The sequence below is a fragment of the Lactuca sativa genome, chromosome 7 (assembly GCF_002870075.4).
Source record: "Lactuca sativa cultivar Salinas chromosome 7, Lsat_Salinas_v11, whole genome shotgun sequence".
Classification (NCBI taxonomy): Eukaryota; Viridiplantae; Streptophyta; class Magnoliopsida; order Asterales; family Asteraceae; genus Lactuca; species Lactuca sativa.
The window spans coordinates 2,239,196-2,262,340 of record NC_056629.2 but is presented as its reverse complement, the minus strand read 5'-3'; the positions used below and the strand labels follow the sequence as shown (position 1 = coordinate 2,262,340).

Here is a 23,145-nt window from a genome sequence, read left to right as displayed (position 1 = left end):
CTTGGAACGTGAAGGAGTCTATAGATCCAACATCTACATAGTTGTAGCAACCATTTGAAGGTAAAAAGTTATTACCTTGATCTTTCTTGGGTTAGATCTCTCCATTCAAGAGATTAGGGACTTTTTAGCCCATTTGGACCTATTTTTGGAAGTTGGGAATGGATTGAAGTTGTAACTTCAGATCTGAACTCTTCAAGGCCCCTATAGTCATAAAATTATCAAATTTACCAAGCTTTGGCCCTTCTTCATGCCCTAAACCTATTATCAAGTTTGGTTTTAGCATTTTAGCCTCTTGGAGCCTTGCATGCACGTAAAGTTGGCAACTTTACATGGAAACTACACCCTAGAGGACTAGATATGTAGTTTGGAGCTTTAGATTCGACTAAAAAGGGCTGAATAGTTTTAGACTGGGAAAACTCATCGAGTTGCCCTGGTAACTTGACGAGTCGGATCGATTTACCCCGTTTTCTGGATACTGAAGGAACTTGACGAGTTGATGAGACAACTCGGCGAGTTGGCTAGGGTTTTTCCTGGTTTTTTGAACTCTGGAGGATCTCGACGAGTTGCTAGATGCACTCGACGAGTTAAGTCAACATGGAATGTTAACCTTGACTTTGACCATGGTTGACCAAGTTTGACCTTAAGGGTATTTCTGGTATTTCGGGATTTTGACAAGCTAGTCACATGATGATTTTAGGCAGTTGGGTTGGAGCTATGCTTTGTGACTTATCTGATCTTATATCATCAGTTCAACATTCTTGAGAGGTGAGTCTTCTCACCATACCAATGGGTCTAAAGCACAAAGGCCGACCCATTTTATGATGTGTGGATTGTTGATTGATTATGCATTATGTTGGTAACTCTTGCATGGAAGAACACAGGGGGTTCCCGTGGCAGTAGATTGAGACCATGTGGGGGTTCCCATGACATTGGTGTAAGACCTTGGAGGGTTTCCATGACATCCTAGTATATTTGAATGTTTAGCTTGTATGATATTTCTTGGTAGTAAAGACCATGTGGTGGTTCCAATGGCACTAGGTGTAAGACCTTGGAGGGTTTCCATGGCATCCTTATATGTTGTATGCATGACTTATGTTGTTTATGTAGCTTTCATAGCTAATATGGATTATGTGATTATGTGGATTGTGTGGGGTATGCTCTGGGGAACTCACTAAGCATTAGCTTACTGTTTGTTGGTTTGTTTCAGGTACTTCTGAGTCTAAGGGCAAGGGCAAGGCTTGATGGCATGGCATGCACTATCTCAGGCGTTTTTATGGGACACTTTGATATTTGAAATAAAATTGTTGATGTAATGAATTTGAAAACAATTGTTCTTGAGATCTTGTTGTTTATTTGAAATTTTTTGATTATTTAAAAATGAAAAATTTATTTTGAAAAATTGGGTTGTTACACTCACTATTAATGGAATCTAAGATTGAGAAACAATGAAAACATAGTGATAGGATGCATAAAGTGAGTGCATCTCACTATCAACACAAACCAAAAATTTGCAATTCAAATCAGGTAATTTACCAGAAAGTTGATTATGTGAAAGTGACAAATCTGTAATTGTTGTGATCTTATGGTAAGATTTGATAACGAATCGAACATGGATAGATTCTTCGCATAAATTTCCATTTAATGTTAAACTATGAAGCTTTTGTAATCTTGAAATCTCATTTGGGACAGAATGACGACATCGAGATAATTTATTCATCCGTCTTTAACCAAAATAGAAGACATTAGAAAGAGTTAAAGAAATGGAAGCAAACATTACCGAAATTGAACTCAAATCGAACAAAATTCGTCAACGCCTCGTCAAGGCTACCAACGCAATGGCCTCTTTGTCTTCATCGACTCCAACAGGGGAAAGAGGCGATTGCTTTTGATTGGAGTCGACAAAAGTATTACAAGAAATCGGAAACACAAATAATCGATTTTATGACTTTTAATGGTGGTGCACTATGGATATCTCCAAGGCGGTGGAGGATAAAAAGAAGAAGCAGAGACGTTGAACCCATGTGATAATCGGATGTTTTGTGGAGCAACCGATGTTCCAAATGAATAACGGGAGCGGTGAGGTGAGTGGTGGAATCATAGATGAATGACCGGAAAAGCACTAGAGCGGCACATGTACTCGACAATGACGACTGATTTTTAGGACAAAAACGATGAGGCCTTTTATGAAACGATGAGCTTGATCGACACGAATTCTAATCTTATTGGCTTAGATAGTCGGTGCAAACGGTGCATGGGTCAAATAGGAGAACACGTATCATCTTGACCAGCAAACCAATGACTAAGCATATTAGCTGATTATTCCACAACTCCAAATGAGCCAGCCAAGGGAAAATTGGTTTGACTTGACTCAAGACTTGATACTGTAGATAAGAGTGTTATGGATTAATTGTATATATAATAAATATTATAACTATTTGTATATAATAATTATTTTAATAATATATAAAACTGAATTTAAATATTTATATTTTAAACAATAAATAGTTATTAAAATTTATAATAGTAGAACATTAATATATATTTAATTTGATTTAATTATATTATTGTATTACTATTAATTTGTTTTGTATACGTAGAAATTAATTAGAAAATATTAATAAAAAAGAGTATATATATATATATATATATATATATATATATATATATATATATATTCTAATAAAAGAATAGTTTTAATATCCTTTTGACATGTGTGATCATATTAAGTCTCCTAATTAATACACATTTTATTCTTTTTGTGCCATGTGTCACCCTATTAAACATCTTAATTAATGAATGCCACTTGTCAACCTATTAATTCTCTATTTCAAATTTTAAAATTTTCAATTTAATTACAATAAATTAATAACAATGCAATAAAAATTAAAATAAAATTAATACAAATTATAAGGTGATATAATTTCACATATTTATTTAAATTAACGATTATAATTGATTAATAATTTTGTGTTCTAACTATTAAAGTTTAATTAATTTTGTAACTGTGGTTTCACGAGTTATAAACTAGTATATATATATATATATATATATACACACACACACACACACACACACACACTAAAGCTAGATTCAAATATGGATGACATCTATTGTGTGGCAGATGTGTACGGACAATGCTATTATATGAAAATGACTAAGAGAATATGTTGTTTGATAATGTGAATACGTTCTACCTCACATGACCATCGTCATTATCATGCATTCTTATGAAGTTTTATTATTATTGTTCTCATGTAACATTTTTCACTAATTCTCATTCTTACATAATACGATTATCAAGAATACATTCTAACAACATTCTAACTTAATGAGAATCATAAAAAAGTCTATAGTACCCTTATTAACAATTTAATTAGTGAGAATTCATGATAATGACAATAGTTAAGTAAGGTTGAACATATGCACATTACCAAACAATCTATTATTTTAGTTATTCTCACAGAATAGAACTGTAGACATGTCCACACAATAGACGTCCATCCATATACAAACCTAGCTATATATATATATATATATATATATATATATATATATATATATAGAGAGAGAGAGAGAGAGAGAGAGGTCAGGTGAGAAACAAAACTTTCGTGAGAAATGGACTATTTGCATGCTTATGATGAAACAAGTAAATGAATAATTAGATGATACAAAATAACATGAATTAGAAAAAATTGGCTGAAAAAACGTCTCGATATTCAGTTTTTTAGTGACTCAAGCAATGATTCTCTTTTCAGACAATTTTAGTTAATAATTAAAAAATAGAATCTTTGAACCATTTTTTGGTATATTTTTTTAGGAATCATCTTATTTTTGTATCATCTAATGATTCATGTTCTTCGTTCATAAAAAACATGCATTTGATTCATTTCTCATGGGTTCTCACGTAACTTTTGTTTCTCAAAGGATCCAAATATTCATGTAGATACATGTTTTGAAAATCATAAAATGTTCTTTAGTTGTGAAAAAGGCTAGTCTAAGGCCCTATTTGATTTGGACCTGATAGGGTCCAGTCAAACAAAAATGTTTGACTCGGGTCCATGTGTTTGGTATGCCTCAGTTTTGCATTTGACTGGTCAACAATGTCTGACTCGGTCATGACAAAAAAACTTGATGACCGACGCCGATTGAAATCCATTGCTCTATTGCCTCTGAACGACGTTGCCTTCGTTGTCATTTTCCATTAGTGACATCGAATTCTCCTTTCCCATAACCGTTGTCCTGCTTCCTCATAACCAGTGCCAACCTCATCCTCCTTCCTCACATCTACCGACACCACCTCCTTCTCCATTCCCGTTGGTAGAAGGTATGTTTTTCATCGATTTAATTATTGTAAAGGGAAAACAAAAATGGACAATCACAACGAATGAGGTGGTCCGGTGTAGGATTGGCAAAAAGAAACACAAAATGAGAAGGAAGGGTGGAGCAGATTGGGCACACAACAGGTGGGGGTGGTTCTGTGGTGTTCGATCGAGACAAGAACGAAGGAAATCGAAGGCAGTGGTGGTGGATCTTGGTACGGTGATGACAAATCTATCGATAGTGGGGCAAGAGGTTGTTGCCTCTTTGATCTTGTTGGAAAAAAAACAAGCACCACTGGTGGTGTGTTCTTGACAGCAAGGAGGAAGAAAAAGAAAAAGAAAGAGAAAGGAGGAGTTGAGATCGAGATCAGTGAAGCAAATGAGATCCCATTTATAAAATTTTGATATGATAACTTATAAAATTCGATCATGGCCTATTTATTCAAATAATTTTTATTTGGATTTTTAATTGAATTGTGTGTAATTTGCATTTTGTATACAATTTGTATGTTTTTATAATTATTCAACAACTTCATCCATCAATATATAGAACAGTAGGGTAAAATGGTAATTTTTCATTGGTCAGCACATTCAGTCACACATTCAATCAGGTGTACAATCAAACAACATGGTTTCTTACTTAGTCAAAATTTATTACCCAGACAGAACTTTCCTAATCACCACTTTCTCAGTAAGCAACTATCAATCGGGACCTAAGAAAATCAAATGTTCGCTATGTTTACATATACATTCTCATTGTGAGAAGGGGTCATTTGAGCGTATCTAAATAGATACTATGTTTACATATGGATCCCTAGTTACATTCCATTTAGGATTAGGAATAGGCATAATCAGACCTGCTTTTTACATATCTCTCGTTATTTGGGACCCTATTCACCTCTTTGGGCTTCTATTGAATCGAGAAATAGGTTTGATTGTCTATCTTTTTGATATATTGGATATCTATATTTGATATATTGGATATCTATATAAGGCATTCTCTGGATAATTCAAATCGAAGCAATTGGATGTCCAATTCGGGCCAAGATGACATGACCGATCAATAGAAATACTCCAACACTCCACTTTTATCATATATTCCATACATCACACTAGATAGATATCATATTCATGGAATATGATTCACTTTCAAGATGCCTTGGTAGTGAAATGGTAGACACGCGAGACTCAAAATCTTATGCTAAAGCGTGGAGGTTCGAGTCCTCTTCAAGGCATAATATTGAGAATGCTCATTGAATGAGCAATTCAATAAGAGAGCTCAGATAGCAATATCAATTTGATCTGAGCTCTCTTGGAATAAGTTTGGCAGCGGATCACGAAATCTTGGTCATCTTCTCTATCTAATGAATGGGGAGTCCGCTTTAAAATCGTCCGCCCTGCACCCACCCCCCGAGTATATGCTTCAACAGGAATCACACAAGGGTAGATTATAACTAGTAAAATGACCGCCCGTAACCCAGCAGATAAAGTACATTACATAGCATTACATAATCCGTTTTAGGGATTGGCGACTTACCCATTTAGTGACCTTGGTACTGGACGTTCCCCAAATGGGTACTGTCGGGTCGGGTGAATTCAATAATAGACGCCTGTTGGCATTCCAGCCTTCCTTCGCCTTTCATGGCCACATATCTTTTTGGCTAAGGAATGGGAAATCCTTATCTTGTTCCATGAATCCAATTTGCATTTCATCCGGGAAAAGCCATCTTTTTCTCAACAATGCCTTTGTCATTTGATCCAATAGTGTTCCGTTAGATAGGAACAGATTTGATAAATACTGATAACTCTTGGATAGAGTATTAGAACGGAAAGATCCATTAGATACTGAACGATTGGTTCTAAGCCATCTCTGGCGATTAATCAACAATTCGAAGTGCTTTTCTTGCGTCTTCTTGATAAACCAACGTTTATATAGAGATGTATGACGATTTTTTTGGGGAGTAAGAAGCCCCTTTGACATCTCTTCATCTGCAAATAATTCTCGATGTGAAAACATAGAGACAAAGGGCTGAGCTTTGAATAGGAAAAAGAGTGGATCTGCAGGGTCCCAAATGAATTGGCTTATTCGAAAAAGGCCTTGTTCTTTGGAAGATATATCTCGTGTCTGGTACTGCACGGTTCCACTCTGCAAGAACTCCGAATCATTCTCTTGAAGCTCATCCTCTTCATCATAAACGATCCGCTTGCCCCGAAATGACCTAGACCAATAGGGAAATCCCAATTCATTGGGCCTTTCGATACAATCAAATAGAAAGCCCCAAGGGCGCCATATTCTAGGATCCTAAACTATGTGACTGAATAAATCCTCCTCTATCTGTTGCTGCTCGTCCCCCTCTTCAAACTCCGATTCGTCTTTTTCATAGAGAAATCTCTGATCAAGGATAGAACAAGATCCATTTTGCATCATATCTAAGGGATTCCTTGGTGTGGGTCAAAGAAGCAATGTCACTCGATCCTTATCAAACTGACTGCATGTCCGTGAGGATCCCACCAGAGCGCCTTCCACTCCTAATAGGCCACGAACTAGACCAGAATCATTCTCAACGAGTCCATAAGGAGCGATCCCATTTTTTTCATCGGGTCCGGGTAGAGACCAAAGATCTTGAGTGACCGATCCGGCAGAACAACTCAAAAGATAAAGAAGTATCGTTAATTTCTTCATGCTCGTTCCAAGTTCGAAGTACCAATTGTACAAATAATAATCCACTTCGTTACATGATTTCTTTTTCATATAGATAGATATAGGATCTATGGGGCAATTACTTAAAAGTACATTTTGTGCTACAACCCTTCCTATTTTATAGAAAAGGATCCCATGATCCTGGACCGATCTTACCTGGGATCGCAAATCCCAAATTTGTCTACGAAGAGCGGATCTAATTGTATTAGTATCTATAATTGATTTATTCTGTGTAATACTAATCGATAGGGCCTCATTGGTAAGTGCTACAAGATCTCGTGCATTGGAACCCATGGTTATGGACCCAAATCCATTAGTATGGAACATTTTCTTTTCCAAGTGAAATCCCATAGTATATGACAGAGTGAAAAAGTGCTTTCGTTGTTGTGGAATAAGAAGCCTTCGTATCTTAATGCACATATTTAATTTATTCGGAGATATTAGAGCGGGATCCACTTTTTGGGGAATATGAGTCGATGCAATAACAAGAATATTTCTAGTTTCATAATCCTTGAAGAGAAGGTTCACTAATAGACCCGGGGACAATTAATTCGACTCATTCACATCCAGATCATGAATGTTTGGAATCCATATTATGCAAGGAGACATTGCTTTTGCTAATTCGAGTTGAAGGGTGATATAAAGTAGGTCTTCATCTTCAGGCATCATATCCATAGTTAGCGCATTCATGCTAGTTAGCAGTTCCAGCTCCATATCAAGGATATCGTCACTAGCATCAATATCGTCACTAGCATCAACATCAATATTATCAAAACCTTGAGACTTGTTATCCAGGGACTTGTTCAGAAATACCGTAATGAAAGGAAGATAGGAGTTTTTCGCTAGGTATTTGACCAAATAAGATCGTCCAGTTCCTATAGAACCTATTACTAAAGTACCCCTAGAGAAGGATAAGGCTAAGCGGAGCGAAAAGGGTTTTCCATGAGATGGGAAATGCAAACTATTAGCCCCACACGGAGTTTGTGAATAAGTGATTGTCTGATAATGAGCAAGGAATATCCTTCTTTCTGCTAAAGAGGATGTATTGAACTCATAATTCATTAGATACTTTTTATGAATGTCAACTAAGTATCGTAAGTAAATTGCTCCCGGTTGTTCAATCATTTGATAACCAGAGTCATTCGTTGAGAAATGATCACCATGAGTCAGACTCAATAAAATTTGATCAATCATTTTTTTTGTCGTTAAGGTGGGGAACTGAACCAAGAATTCTCTTTGAGGCACTACTATTATTGTAGGTTATGCTATACCTGCCATTTTAATATTCTCTTCCCTGTTAAATTTTAAAAATTAACAACTTTAGGTATCCCTTCCACTTATGAAATTTCAAAATCCATATCCCTTATTATACAGATACCGAAAAAATTAGATACTATCGATTTTGTAACGCCAAGAATTTAAAAATAATTTTTCGCATTTAATAAAGACAAACTTCATTTAATATTCATAAAAACATCATTGTTTGTAATTCATTTCATAACATATATAAAAACCCCAAGATCACATAATATAAAAATCCTGCGTGTGTGCACTGATCAGGCCGGCGCCTTCCCGCGATCCTCACTAGTACCTGAAACAAATAACACCAACACTGTAAGCATAAAGCTTAGTGAGTTCCCCAAAATACCATATAACACATATTAGCCACTCGAGGCTATAATTCTGTGGGTCCGTGCACCCATACTCTGTGAACCCTCAGGTTCTAACTCTGTAAACAAGCATAGCATAAATCACATAGAAGAATGCAGTGCAACACATAGCATGCAAATACTCTATCATATAACTCTGGTTACCTACTCAAAGTAAAGTATAGTGAGAAGACTCACCTCGCGTGTCTCGATATCTCACAACCTGGGAATCCCTCGTGCCCGATTCTCCGAGCTCTAATCCTCCTATAACATCATAATGTCCCTAGTTAACACTTTATATCTCTAATGTTGACTATCCCTAAGAAGTCAACACAGGTCCACTCTGGTCAACGGTCAACGGTCAACTTTGACCGGACTCGGCGAGTGCTAGGGCGACTCGGCGAGTCTACACGTTCTCACCAATTCTCTAAGATTCCCTTTCTACACGTCGAGTATCCCCCCTGACTCGACGAGTTCCTCTTGGAAGAATCGCGGGGCCACCCCGACTCAACTCGCCGAGTCTGAAGAACAACTCGGTGAGTCCCAGTTCGACTCAGACCACCTGTTAACCCTCTCTAACTCGCCCTGACTCACCGATCCAACTCATAACCCGGACATGACCACTCTAAGGCAATCTTCAAGCTACTCGCCGAGTCTGTTCATCGGACTCGGCGAGTCCATGCCATGCAACCGCTCAAACTGCTTTCTAAGGTCAGATCTGCTCCGACAATTCACAGGTCTGGCCTTCCTAAACTGGTTCATCACGTAAAGCCCTCATTTCGGTGCTCATAATACACCCCATGACTCATAATTTACGTTTTGACCTAAGGCATAAGGATTCCAATCCAAAACCTCCATTGATTCCCGAAATGCTCAGGCATGGGACATTCTGGACTTCCAAGGGTCCCAATATAGGGTTCCAATCGCTTGGGGGACTAAGGAAACACTCAATCTAGCCACAAAAGGGTTCAATAAACCCTAAATCCATATACACATCAACATAGAAGAATGCAACTCGAAAATATTACATGAATAACGTTGCTCTGTGTCCCCAATCCTCAGAATGTGGCTTCTCTTGTTGTTCCCTTAACCAAGCCTCCTCCTCCTTGCAAAATAACACTTCCAAGATCAATAATGGTCTTCTACCTTGCTCAAGATGCTCACAATCGAATTAGGGTTTCTCTCAAAGGACTAGGATGAACAATGATGGCCATAAGGCCCCTTATATATGTCCCAAACCTGGACGGTTAGGGTTTCGCTAAACAGCGCAGACTCGCCGAGTCCATATCCGGACTCGTCGAGTCCAATCGCGAACCCGCGACCAGATCCGCGATCCTACTCGGCGAGTCTAAGCTCCAACTCGCCGAGTCCCCTCTTAAAACACCCAAAAATCATAAATATAACGATACCTGGAATTCCGGGCTGTTACAACTCTCCCCCACTAGGACTAGACTTCGCCTTCGAAGTCTCACTCTGAAAATAGCTCCGGATGCTGCTCCCGCATGTCACGCTTCGGCTCCCAGGTCATTTCCGATCCCTTCCGGTGCTGCCACTGAACTAACACCAGAGGTATCTCCTTATTCCTCAGAACCTTGATCTTCCGATCTTTGATGGCCACTGGTCTCTCGGCATAGTTCAGGATCGCATCCACCTGAATGTCCTCTAATGGAACCACTGCCGACTCATCGGCTATACACTTTCTCAATTGCGACACATGAAAAGTGTCGTGGATCTGACTCAATTCCGCTGGCAACTCCAAACGGTAGGCCACCCGGCCTACCCTCGCAATCACACGAAAAGGCCCAATATACCGGGGCCCTAACTTGCCCCTCTTCTTGAATCGAATCACTCCTTTCCAAGGAGAGACCTTCAGGAGTACGAAGTCGCCGACCTGAAACTCAAGCTCGGATCGGCGTCTGTCTGCATAACTTTTCTGTCGGCTCTGGGCGGTCAATAACCTCTGTCTAACCTGCTGAATCTGCTCTGTCGTCTGAAGCACGATCTCTGTACTGCCCATCACTCTCTGTCCCACCTCTCCCCAACAAATGGGGGTCCGACATCTCCTACCATACAATAGCTCAAAGGGCGGCATACCGATGCTTGAATGATGGCTGTTGTTGTAGGAAAACTCCTCCAAGGGCAAATACGCATCCCAGCTACCCCCAAAATCCAACACACACGCCCGAAGCATGTCCTCGAGCGTCTGAATCGTCTGCTCACTCTGACCGTCTGTCTGGGGATGATATGCGGTACTAAAATGCAATCTAGTACCCAACTCCTCATGAAATTTCTTCCAGAACCTAGAAGTGAAACGCACATCACGATCTGAAACAATCGAGATCGGCACCCCATGCCGAGATACTACTTCTCTCACATACACCTCCGCCAATTTCTCTGCTGAAGAACTCTCACTAATGGCAAGGAAGTGAGCGCTCTTCGTCAATCTGTCTACAATCACCCAAATTGCATCAACTCCTCTGACAGTCCTCGGCAATTTGGTGATGAAATCCATAGTGATCTGTTCCCACTTCCACTCGGGAACCTCCAATGGCTGCAACTTGCCATGCGGTCTCTGGTGCTCGGCCTTAACCCTACGGCAGGTCAAGCACCTCTCGACAAACCACGCGACGTCCCTCTTCATGCAGGGCCACCAATATTCTCTCCTCAAATCCAAATACATCTTTGTAGCCCCGGGATGGATCGAGAATTTCGATCGATGTGCCTCCTCCATCAAAGTAGTACGCGTACCGCCCACAAACGGTACCCAAATCCGACCCTGAAAGGTCATCAACCCTCGAACATCAGTAACGAACTCTGAAACCAACCCAACGACCCGTTCTCTCTTCTGCATCTCCGGTTGCATAGCCTCAGACTGTGCCCCACGAATGGCATCCAGTACTGGAGCTATCACGGTCAACCTCAAACATACATTTCGTAGTGGAGTGCTCTCCCCCTTACGGCTCAACGCATCTGCTACCACATTAGCTTTGCCCGGGTGGTACAGGATCTCGCAATCATAATCCTTGACCACATCCAACCACCTCCTCTGACGCATGTTTAGGTTGGGCTGGTCCATCAAGTACTTCAAACTCTTATGGTCCGTGTATATCGTGCAACGAACCCCATACAAGTAATGACGCCAAATCTTGAGGGCGAACACTACCGCCCCCAACTCTAGATCATGCGTGGGATATCTCGTCTCGTGAGGCTTCAGCTGCCTCGATGCATATGCTATTACATGCCCTCTTTGCATCAGAACTGCACCGAACCCCGAAATAGATGCATCACAATAAACTACAAAATCCTCCATCCCTTCTGGGAGAGCTAACACCGGGGCTTCGCACAATCTCTGGCGAAGTGTCTCAAAAGAGGTCTGCTGCTCGGGTCCCCATGAGAATGCAACCCCCTTTCGGGTCAATCTAGTAAGTGGCACTGCAATTTTGGAGAAGTCCTTAATAAATCTCCGATAATACCCTGCCAATCCAAGGAAACTCCTGATCTCAGAGGGTGACTTCGGCACCTCCCAACTCATCACCGCCTCAACCTTGGCCGGATCGACCAATATCCCTTCCTGATTAACAACATGTCCTAGGAACTGGACCTCCCGCAACCAGAAGTCACACTTGGAGAACTTTGCATAAAGCTTCTCCGATCTCAAAACCCCAAGGACCTCCCTCAAATGTTCCTCATGCTGCTCTCTAGATCTCGAATACACCAAAATATCATCGATAAATACAATCACTGACCGATCCAACATCGGCCTACATACCCTGTTCATGAGATCCATGAATACAGCCGGGGCGTTGGTGAGCCCAAAAGGCATCACCACAAACTCATAATGCCCATATCGCGTCCTGAATGCTGTCTTCTGTACGTCCTCATCCCGCACTTTCACTTGATGATATCCCGACCTCAAGTCGATCTTGGAAAACCAAGATGCTCCCTGCAACTGATCAAATAAGTCGTCGATCCTCGGTAATGGGTAACGGTTCTTGACCGTCAACTTGTTCAACTCCCGGTAATCAATGCACATCCGGTGTGAACCATCTTTCTTCTTGACGAACAGAATAGGTGCTCCCCACAGCGAGCTGCTCGGCCGAATGAATCCCTTCCCCAGCAACTCCTGAAGCTGCGAGGATAACTCTTGCATCTCTGGAGGTGCAAGACGATAAGGCACCTTAGCGATAGGCGCGACTCCCGGAATCAAGTCAATACCAAACTCCACTTGCCTCACAGGAGGTACTCCCGGCAGCTCCTCGGGAAAGACATCTGGAAACTCACACACCACCGGTACCTCCTCAACTGAACTCGGTCTCTCGGAAGTCGCTCGCATATCCATCACATACGCCACAAAACCCTTACAGCCCTGCTGTAGACACTGCCTCGCTTTGGCGGCCGAACAAAAGGCTGATCCCGAACGCGTACCCTCGCCGTACACCGAAAGAACTCCCCCACTAGGGTCTCGTATAGTCACCAGCTGACGCTCGCAGTCGATGACTGCGCTGAATCGGCTCAACCAGTCCATGCCCACAATGACACAGACATCACCCATCGCGATAGGAATTAGGTCAATCGGAAACTCAACCCCAAAAATCTCTAACACACATCCCCGGAAAAACCCCGTGGCACAAATCACTCTATCATCAGCTATGGAAACTCTCAGAGGCCGACTCAATGCCTCACGACTAACACTGATATGCTGACTAAAGGCCAGAGATACAAAAGACCGACTCGCACCCGAGTCAAATAACACTAAAGCAGGCACAGAATTCACAAGGAAGGTACCTACGCATAACCTAATATAAGCATAATATTTCAACATCAATATAAATACATGAAAGGAAACGTACCAGCCACCACATCGGGCGCAACGCGGACTTCCTCCGCAGTCAGCTGGAAGGCTCTCCCTCGAGCTCTCGGTGCCTCGGTCTTCATAGGCCGACTCTTTGTAGCTCTGATGGCGGCAGGAGCAGATCCCTGAGGTGCTCCGCGCAGCTGCGGACACTCAGCCTTCCGGTGTCCAGTCTGGTTGCAGTGAAAGCACACTGCAAACCCCTTGGGGCAGTCCTTGGCCATGTGCCCCTCCTTGCCACATTTGTAGCAAGACCCCGCTCGGCAAACTCCGTCATGCCCCTTGCCGCACTTTCCGCAAGTGCGGCCCTTCTGGCTCCCTGGTCTGGGATCAGCAGGCTTGGCCCGCTTGGCGGCCGGCTGCGACTGTGCCGGTCGCGGATCCCTCCCCTGAGACTCCGCCTCCTCCCTGGCCTGAGTCTCAAGCTCGATCTCCCTCTTCCGGGCATTTGCCTGAAGCTCGGCAAATGTCCGGTACGAGGAGTTTGCAGCGAACTCCCGAATATCCCGCCTCAAGACGCTCAAGTAGCGGCTCATACGTGCCTGCTCAGTGGACACGTGCTCAGGGCAGAACATCGCCCTCTCGTGGAACATCCTCGTGATTGCTGTAACAGACTCAGTACCCTGCTTGAGGGTTAGAAACTCCTGTGCTAAACGCTCCCTCTCCACCTGGGGAACGTACTCATCTCGAAACATGGTGGTGAACCTCTCCCAGGTCACCGCAGAAAGCTCGGCAGGCGTATAATGCGCCGTTGCAAACTTCCACCAGTCCTTCGCTCCCAAGCGAAGCTGGTTCAGCGCGAATCGGACCTTCAAATGCTCAGGAGACGAGCAAGTGAAGAAGCACCCCTCAATATCAGATATCCACCTCATCGCTGTCACCGGACCCGGGGTCCCATTGAACTCTGGTGGTTTTGTGTTGCTGAATTCCCGGAATAGTAACGCGTCCCCACCCTGCGGCCTTGCAGCAGTCACCGCTGCGGTAGCCGCTGCAGCAGCAGCCTCAGTAAGAGCGGCATAACGTTCGTCGAACGTCTCAATCAGTGTGGTCTTTATGGACCCAAACATCTCCGGAATCTCGGCCCTGATGGCTGCAGCTACCTCCTCCTGGATGATCCGGCGGATATCCTCCTTACTGGTACCGCTGCTCTCGGACGTGAAGCGTGTCCTCACCATGATCTACCGCTGAAATACGACATACAATAAATTTAGAATCCCCACGAACACACTCACACTCGTCAACTCTTTCCTCCTTGATTCTTGGCATTCCAAAGATTCTTACTTGGGCTGCACCCCGCTCCGGTGCTTCCAGTAGTACGGGCCCAATACTACTGTCCGCACCGCACCCGAATACACTCCAAGTCCTCCTCTTCGGATTCCAGGTCTCAAGTACTCTATCATGCGTAGACCACTCTCTAATATATCTATCATAAGTCCCTCGCTGCTACCTACTCACTCTCAAGCACCTCATAGCAGCTCACCTCTCCCTAGACTAAGGCATCACAAATCAGGCCAATCTATTCCTAGTAGCAATGCCTAGCCTACTCTAGCATGCAGATACATCATATCAATATTAACATTACATAATGTAAGGGTATTTTGGGAAATCACCGTTCGGGCGCGGACTGATCGTACACACATCTCTTGCTCTGCGTCTTTTCAAAAATCTTTTAATCTTTTGAAAATTACATCTCAAATCCTCAGTTTGAGTTCAAATACGCCCGAAGGTGTACTCGAATCCCTCAAACCAAGGTTCTGATACCAAATTGTAACGCCAAGAATTTAAAAATAATTTTTCGCATTTAATAAAGACAAACTTCATTTAATATTCATAAAAACATCATTGTTTGTAATTCATTTCATAACATATATAAAAACCCCAAGATCACATAATATAAAAATCCCGCGTGTGTGCACTGATCAGGCCGGCGCCTTCCCGCGATCCTCACTAGTACCTGAAACAAATAACACCAACACTGTAAGCATAAAGCTTAGTGAGTTCCCCAAAATACCATATAACACATATTAGCCACTCGAGGCTATAATTCTGTGGGTCCGTGCACCCATACTCTGTGATCCCTCAGGTTCTAACTCTGTAAACAAGCATAGCATAAATCACATAGAAGAATGCAGTGCAACACATAGCATGCAAATACTCTATCATATAACTCTGGTTACCTACTCAAAGTAAAGTATAGTGAGAAGACTCACCTCGCGTGTCTCGATATCTCACAACCTGGGAATCCCTCGTGCCCGATTCTCCGAGCTCTAATCCTCCTATAACATCATAATGTCCCTAGTTAACACTTTATATCTCTAATGTTGACTATCCCTAAGAAGTCAACACAGGTCCACTCTGGTCAACGGTCAACTTTGACCGGACTCGGCGAGTGCTAGGGCGACTCGGCGAGTCTACACGTTCTCACCAATTCTCTAAGATTCCCTTTCTACACGTCGAGTATCCCCCCTGACTCGACGAGTTCCTCCTGGAAGAATCGCGGGGCCACCCCGACTCAACTCGCCGAGTCTGAAGAACAACTCGGCGAGTCCCAGTTCGACTCAGACCACTTGTTAACCCTCTCTAACTCGCCCTGACTCACCGATCCAACTCATAACCCGGACATGACCACTCTAAGGCAATCTTCAAGCTACTCGCCGAGTCTGTTCATCGGACTCGGCGAGTCCATGCCATGCAACCGCTCAAACTGCTTTCTAAGGTCAGATCTGCTCCGACAATTCACAGGTCTGGCCTTCCTAAACTGGTTCATCACGTAAAGCCCTCATTTCGGTGCTCATAATACACCCCATGACTCATAATTTACGTTTTGACCTAAGGCATAAGGATTCTAATCCAAAACCTCCATTGATTCCCGAAATGCTCAGGCATGGGACATTCTGGACTTCCAAGGGTCCCAATATAGGGTTCCAATCGCTTGGGGGACTAAGGAAACACTCAATCTAGCCACAAAAGGGTTCAATAAACCCTAAATCCATATACACATCAACATAGAAGAATGCAACTCGAAAATATTACCTGAATAACGTTGCTCTGTGTCCCCAATCCTCAGAATGTGGCTTCTCTTGTTGTTCCCTTAACCAAGCCTCCTCCTCCTTGCAAAATAACACTTCCAAGATCAATAATGGTCTTCTACCTTGCTCCAGATGCTCACAATCGAATTAGGGTTTCTCTCAAAGGACTAGGATGAACAATGACGGCCATAAGGCCCCTTATATATGTCCCAAACCTGGACGGTTAGGGTTTCGCTAAACAGCGCAGACTCGCCGAGTCCATATCCAGACTCGTCGAGTCCAGTCGTGAACCCGCGACCAGATCCGCGATCCTACTCGGCGAGTCTGAGCTCCAACTCGCCGAGTCCCCTCTTAAAACACCCAAAAATCATAAATATAACGATACCTGGAATTCCGGGCTGTTACAGATTTGGCAACCACAAAAGGGTGAAAATCAACACTTTGGTTCACACCACCAACCTTTCATTATGTTTACTCAAATTTGTGGGGCATCTCAAAACAAATCTATTCTAAGTGTCATTAATATAATGTAAAAATCAGTTCAAGTGTCCAACAATACATGTTCTTGGTTGTATTTATAATACAATATGAATGCCTTGTGTTTTTTCTCGCAAGGGTTTCCATCCAAACATTCATGGTCTTGGTTGTTCTAGTTCCTTTTGTTCATCATCTATAACACGAATCAAAGGTAAAAACAGACATGGTAGGATGAGTCGTCCACAAGAGTCAACAAACCAATCTTTATATAAACGTGTTGGTCCTTAAGGTTATTTCGTTAATCTGTTGAAGTTATAATTCCTCAACGCTTCGTGTTCTGATCTCCAACAAATTGATTTTGGATCCAAATATTATATTGCTTCATAAGGACTGAATTAAGATTTTTGAAAACGAGCTTCAACATGGTTATCACATGCATATGAGTCAAACAAAATATCCAAAGATGCGAATTTAAAAGAATGATCATACTCTTGTCATAAATTAAAGTGCCTTTCAACACAACAAAATTTTATAGCAAATAAATACCATCAAGTTCTACCATAATTACAAATGAAACAACCCGATATGCCACTTAGCGTTCGTCACATTGAGGTTAAACACAACCGATGTTTATTGATGAGGGTCTCTCGATCGCATTAGACAAGACATGGTGACATGGAATCCAATAGTACACTATGAACCTCTAAACTCAAGTTCCTAGTAAGTACATAAAAGATAGTTTTTAGCATTACATATTCATCTTAAAGGATATTGTTAGGCTGGAGGGAGCAGTAACATTTTTAGCATGCTGCCACATGACTTTTAGAAGCCACATAGGATTTTTTCAAGCCACATATGATGTATATAACTGTAGCATCTAGGTAAGGAGTGGTAGCATAAGGTTGTTAAGTCATTTTTATTTTGAAAAAAAACAATGTTGCCCTTCCTTTCCTCTTTCTCTTTCTCTTTCCTCTCGTTTCCCCGGCCAGCGAGCCATCTTTGGCGAGGTACCTAGCGACTTTAATGGGAGTGGTGGAGACGAGGCTAGCGAGTCGGGGCGAGCTTGGCTAGCGACAACATTAAAGCGAGACTTGGATTTTAATGACCATAATAATGAATAAACAACATACCATAATAAGTGAAGAAACCCGAAGAGCGATTCAAAGGGTAAATATTGGTATAAAATCCAAGTCACATAGCTTTACTTGTATATGGGATCAACCTTTAGTTGCTAGTGTTTACGGCTGTACGTATTCGTAGCTAGAGATTCCAATGTAATCACTTTGAAAATAGTTGAATAATGGAAGAACTCGGGTTGCTGCCGGTATGTCGACATACCGAACCATGTTAATTCTCTATGTCATTTTAATGCTTTTATTTGATTGCTTGCATAATCTATATACATGTAAGTTGTAACAATGCCAACCACTCGTGCCGAAACGGTCTTATACCACAGTATATAAAATTATCCTTTATCTACTCACAAGAAAACACAGGTATCAAACGAACTTTGGTAGATTGGATAGGCGGAGAGACAATCACTGGGGCAAATTGAAAAGTGGAAGGACTGAATGAGGAAATGCCCGAACTTCAAACAACTCCCTTCAACGGACGAGTGATGCAGTCTCGAGATCCCCCCTATCTCCATAAACGACCACCTCTGATAATACAAAGTACCTTTTGAATACTATGAATCATCCAAAGAGGGTCAAATGCAAACACTATCTATAATATATGCATCCACAAAATTGGTAATGGCTTGAAACTTCAAATGAGTTCAATCCACAACGAATAACGACCGTAACAAAGATACTAAAACAAGTTAAAAAAAGAAAACATAAAAATATGTGATGGTTGGATTGACATCCTAAGATGACATTTTCAAAAAATCTGATACATATTCATCTTAAAGGATAGCACTTGTTTGATCAGATCTAAAACAGTGAATCTAATATCACTTGTTGGGATTTTATACAACTGTTCACAACCCTGAAACAAACATACACCAAGAAACCAAAAATTAATAATTGCCACCAAGACACCCACGTACAATATTCAAACTAATTAATACATTAAACAATCAACCAAACAAAAAACTAAACAAATGAAACGAAGAGTTACATTGTTTCAACATCGCTATGCGTCCACATGAGAAGATGGGGAGATCTTTATATATGTACATGACTTGTTTGAAGATGGGTAGATCTTTATATATGTACATGACTTGGCAAACACAGACTAATAGATTGGAAGTTACCATATATATATAGAGGGTTAGGTTATATTGTTCTAACTATCTATTGTGTGCATGTAGGATTGATTTTGGACCAATCATTTTAGTTATTTTATTAAAGTAATTAATGCATATTAGATATTAAAGATATAATGAGCATTAATTAGAACTTCAACATTTAATATGTATTAATTACTTTCTTAAAATAACTAAAATGATTGGTCCAGAATCAATCCTACAAGCACACTATAGATAGTAAAAACATTTGAACCTAACTCTCTCTCTCTCTCTCTCTCTCTCTATATATATATATATATATATATATATATATATATATATATATATATATGAGATTGTGACACATGATGAACACAAGAGTTAAACCGCAAACTCGTTACAAAACTATATTTATACACTGCAGTCTGCTAGCTAAGAATTGGAAGAAAACGCAAGTTTTGTACACTAGGTCTTACAATTGCTTGAAACATACTAAATGATAAACATCCAACCAACAGTCCACCCAAGAAGCAAACCTGCACCAACAAGCCCTAATCCAACAGCAAAAGCCACAGCATACTTACCGATTAAATCATCATCATCATCATTATCTTTGTAACCTGGTTTGGGTGTTTTCCTTTTGGCAGGTTTCACGTTCCATGGAGAAGCTGATGGGATCTTGTTTGCTTTGATTTGGTTATAAAGATTCTCAAGTTGTAGAAGATAGAGCCATTGCTTATATGCGAATAACTGAGAAGCTTGTTTGAATATGAGCTTCACAACATGTTGTTTCTCCTCGTAAGCCTGTTTTGCTGCTTTTTCTGCTTCCCTTGCTCGCGTTTGAGAATGACAGAGTGCTTCTAACAGCTTACGCTTGCTTGGATCCATCTCACCTCCTTCATCAACCGCTACTGTAGTAGTAGTAGTAGTACTACTTAAAGGTCTGACCAGATAAGAATAAATCAAGAAAATGAGTACCAGATTTGAAAACAAAATAAATAAATAAATAATGGTCAAAGTATATTACCTGACAGCAGTACCATGGATGCTTGCTGAATTTTGTGGCTTTGAAAGTCCAAAACAGGTGAAACTTGTGTTTTGACTTTGAGGCTGAGGCAGATCACAATTCTCCATGAAATCTTGTGATCTCTGTGCCACAAAGGATGCCAGGTCATCTTTGTGCCACCATGGCAATGGCAGCTCCTCATGGCTATTCTCACTCTCCCTTTCCATCCAGTGAGGGAATTCAGACCCCAAACTGAACTCATCCACTTGTTTAGAACCAGAATCCATCTCCACAAACTCATAAGACTCTTCCCCTAAATTATAATAACCCTTCACACTTGATTGAGAATCCATAATGTCGACAAATTCCAATGTGCTGCTGACCTGTTCCTTTTGGTACATATAGTTACTAGGGTTAGGCTGCAAATGAAGCCACCACCTTGAGTCTGAAGAGAGATTCGAGTACATGGAGTTGGCAGTGGGAGGGGCAAAATCGTCCACCCCATTCCCATTTGTTGAAGGTGTAGTAGTGTCGGCTTGTTTAAACAGTGAAGACGAGGATGCTGGAGGGACGCATGCTAATTTGGGAGCTCTTTTTGCATCTTCTTGGACAAAACAACGGTTTGCAGTTCGCTGCCATGCTGCTCTTGCTTCAGCTGCAGCCATTACTCACTTATTCCATTAATTGCTTCAGTAACACACCTATATACATACATATATATATAGTTTCACCATTTCATTAGATGACACTGCATACTATTTCTATACCTGCCAACAATCAAACACAAGACAGAACGAATACACATATTTTATTTATGTTTGGGAGCAGTTACCAAAACAGTAAGCAAGCAAGTGAATAGTAATATTAAGCCCTTACTCCTATGCTCGACTTAATTGATCAGCGATTTCAGTCAAACCTTGCAGACTTTTATGATATTTTTCTAGAAATTGGGTTTCATCTCAGAAGGAAATTCGCGAAACCTAAATCAAGGCACTCAAAATGATGAACCCAAAATAAATAAATGAACAAAGGATTTGATATTCCGGTCAACAGAATGAAAATTTGAATCAGAAACAAGAACAACAAAGAAAGATCCGATTTTTACAACCAGGTAATACAGAAAGACTCGCAAAAGCTAATCACACAAACATCTTTGAAATAACTAATAATTTAACACATGAGTAATTACTAATCCACCATGGAGATGGAGTTCTGTCATCTTTAATAGCAATAGCGACACATACACAAAGAGTGAGTGAGTGATTAAGATTTAAGAAGAGTATTGAAAACATACGAAGATGAGAGAGAAGGAAGAAACTGAAAGTAAAGTATCTCAATTCTCACCAGAGATTGATGGGAAAGTTGGTGCGGGTGGTAAGATCTGACTGCGAAATTAAGAAGGTGGATTGAATCTTCTTGCTTTATGATGATGTTGAATGAATCACCATCCGTCAGTTCACAAAGTTACAAAGATGTGAATTTTGTCCCAGTAATCAATCCACTGTCTTGTCATTTTATTTATTTATTTATCCGATTATTATCTTCTTTTCCCCACTTTTTCTTTCATCATACGACGTCGTTTATCTTTTCTTTATAGCAAAAATTTAACCAAAAACAAAAGTATATTAGGTACTTCAAGAAGATGAGTACGATTTATATGAATTACGGACACTCCATAATTAGCTTGTTGCCGTTTGCCCGTATAAAACTCTCACAAATGCTTGACATATAAAGGTTCGTTAACTTGATAAAAAGAAAAACTGAAAAAACGAGAAAATAAAAAAGAAGAAAAATGACTTAACTAGAGAAAACCGTAAAATGGTATTTTTGTTATATAATAATGTAAGCCTACTGCAGCAATTATTGGCTTTGTAGTAGAATAGAATATTGGTAAATATCTGAGTCATCACACACATGGCAGGCGAAGAAAAGATGAGGTGGCAAGTAAGGATAAGAATTAGATAAAATAGTACATGACTAATGTGTAGGCAGCCTAGACACCTTTGGAAGCAAACTGTTTTATTGGTTCATTCTCTTGTATCTTAAACGCCAGCCGTATTTATTTGTTCAGGTCGGGTCGGGTAAAATACCCATTACAGTTCTTCTATGTAAGACCATGATGTCATCACTCATCTGTTGAGATTATATCTATAGTAAAATAACAAACACTATTAGAAGGTAATCGATACAGGAGAAAAATGATGGATGGAGGTGAATGGACGGAGGTGCGGCGGCGTAACCCATCCGACAACCGAAAAGAGAATGAAAGTGAATCTAGCTACTTTGTCACGAACATCCCAGACAGAGCGACTAAATTGGAATTCCGAAAGATCTTTTCAAAGTTTGGAAGGCTATCGGATGTATACTTCGGCGGCAAGAAAGGTGTTAACGGGAAGTGCTTTGGGTTTATCAGATTCCAGGGGGTGGAAGACACCAAAGAAATGGAGTCTATGCTGAACGGCACCAAGTGCAGAAATAACACGTTGAAGATAAATATTGCAAAGCATGAAAGGAAAATCCCAGGCCAAAGCAGGGTAAGAAAGTTCCAGTGGTGGCTTGTAGAACCGTAGGTAACGGCCATGTGGACAACCGTTCATATGCTCATGTTGCAGCGGGAATCCCTACAATGTCTGGGGGTTATTCTTCATACTCGTGGCAACAACCAATCCCTCTGAGGTCTGACCACTACATGGATAGATGGATAAAAAATTACTGTCTTATTGGCGAGGCTAAGACCATGCACCACCTGGCCCACTTGCTGGAGCTTATTTCCATTCACAGCGAACACCGGCCTTCGGTTAAATATGTTGGGGGCATGTTGGCCCTCATCAGCTTTCATGCTTCGGTAGGTGCACGGGAGTTCCTTGATGGTGAAAAGAATT

General features: G+C 41.1%; 2 protein-coding genes and 1 pseudogene across 9 annotated transcripts; 1 reads left to right on the top strand and 2 right to left on the bottom strand.

The window, feature by feature from the left end:
* Positions 1 to 5,958: 5,958 nt before the first annotated feature.
* On the bottom strand, positions 5,959 to 18,024 carry LOC122194973 (protein Ycf2-like; annotated as a pseudogene).
* Positions 18,025 to 19,626: 1,602 nt separating this feature from the next.
* On the bottom strand, positions 19,627 to 22,006 carry LOC111894580 (uncharacterized). 8 transcript variants are annotated; one of them, XM_023890649.3, is made up of 4 exons: positions 21,608 to 22,000; positions 21,140 to 21,243; positions 20,285 to 21,030; positions 19,627 to 20,200 (listed from the first exon to the last, which is right to left on the bottom strand). In XM_023890649.3, the coding sequence occupies exons 3-4, from the start codon at positions 20,926 to 20,928 to the stop codon at positions 19,750 to 19,752; spliced, it is 1,095 nt and encodes a 364-aa protein (XP_023746417.1). In that variant the 5' UTR covers positions 20,929 to 21,030; positions 21,140 to 21,243; positions 21,608 to 22,000; the 3' UTR covers positions 19,627 to 19,749. The 8 variants fall into 8 exon arrangements, with proteins under 8 accessions (XP_023746417.1, XP_023746423.1, XP_023746422.1 ...); XM_023890655.3 differs by lacking the exon at positions 21,140 to 21,243 and having other exon boundaries at positions 20,285 to 20,918; positions 21,608 to 22,006; XM_023890654.3 differs by lacking the exon at positions 21,140 to 21,243 and having other exon boundaries at positions 20,285 to 20,964; positions 21,558 to 22,003.
* A 458-nt stretch (positions 22,007 to 22,464) lies between these two features.
* On the top strand, positions 22,465 to 22,833 carry LOC111894571 (uncharacterized). The gene has a single exon (XM_023890640.1). The coding sequence runs from the start codon at positions 22,465 to 22,467 to the stop codon at positions 22,831 to 22,833; it is 369 nt and encodes a 122-aa protein (XP_023746408.1).
* Positions 22,834 to 23,145: the final 312 nt, after the last annotated feature.

Bases quoted from the DNA above. Each gene is read 5' to 3' on its own strand.
- LOC111894571 (XM_023890640.1), top strand. From the start codon at position 22,465: ATGGATGGAGGTGAATGGACGGAGGTGCGGCGGCGTAACCCATCCGAC.
- LOC111894580 (XM_023890654.3), bottom strand. From the start codon at position 20,928: ATGGCTGCAGCTGAAGCAAGAGCAGCATGGCAGCGAACTGCAAACCGT. The intron at 20,201-20,284 runs GTAATATACTTT...TTATCTGGTCAG, and splicing joins ATCCATGGTACTGCTGTCAG to ACCTTTAAGTAGTACTACTA.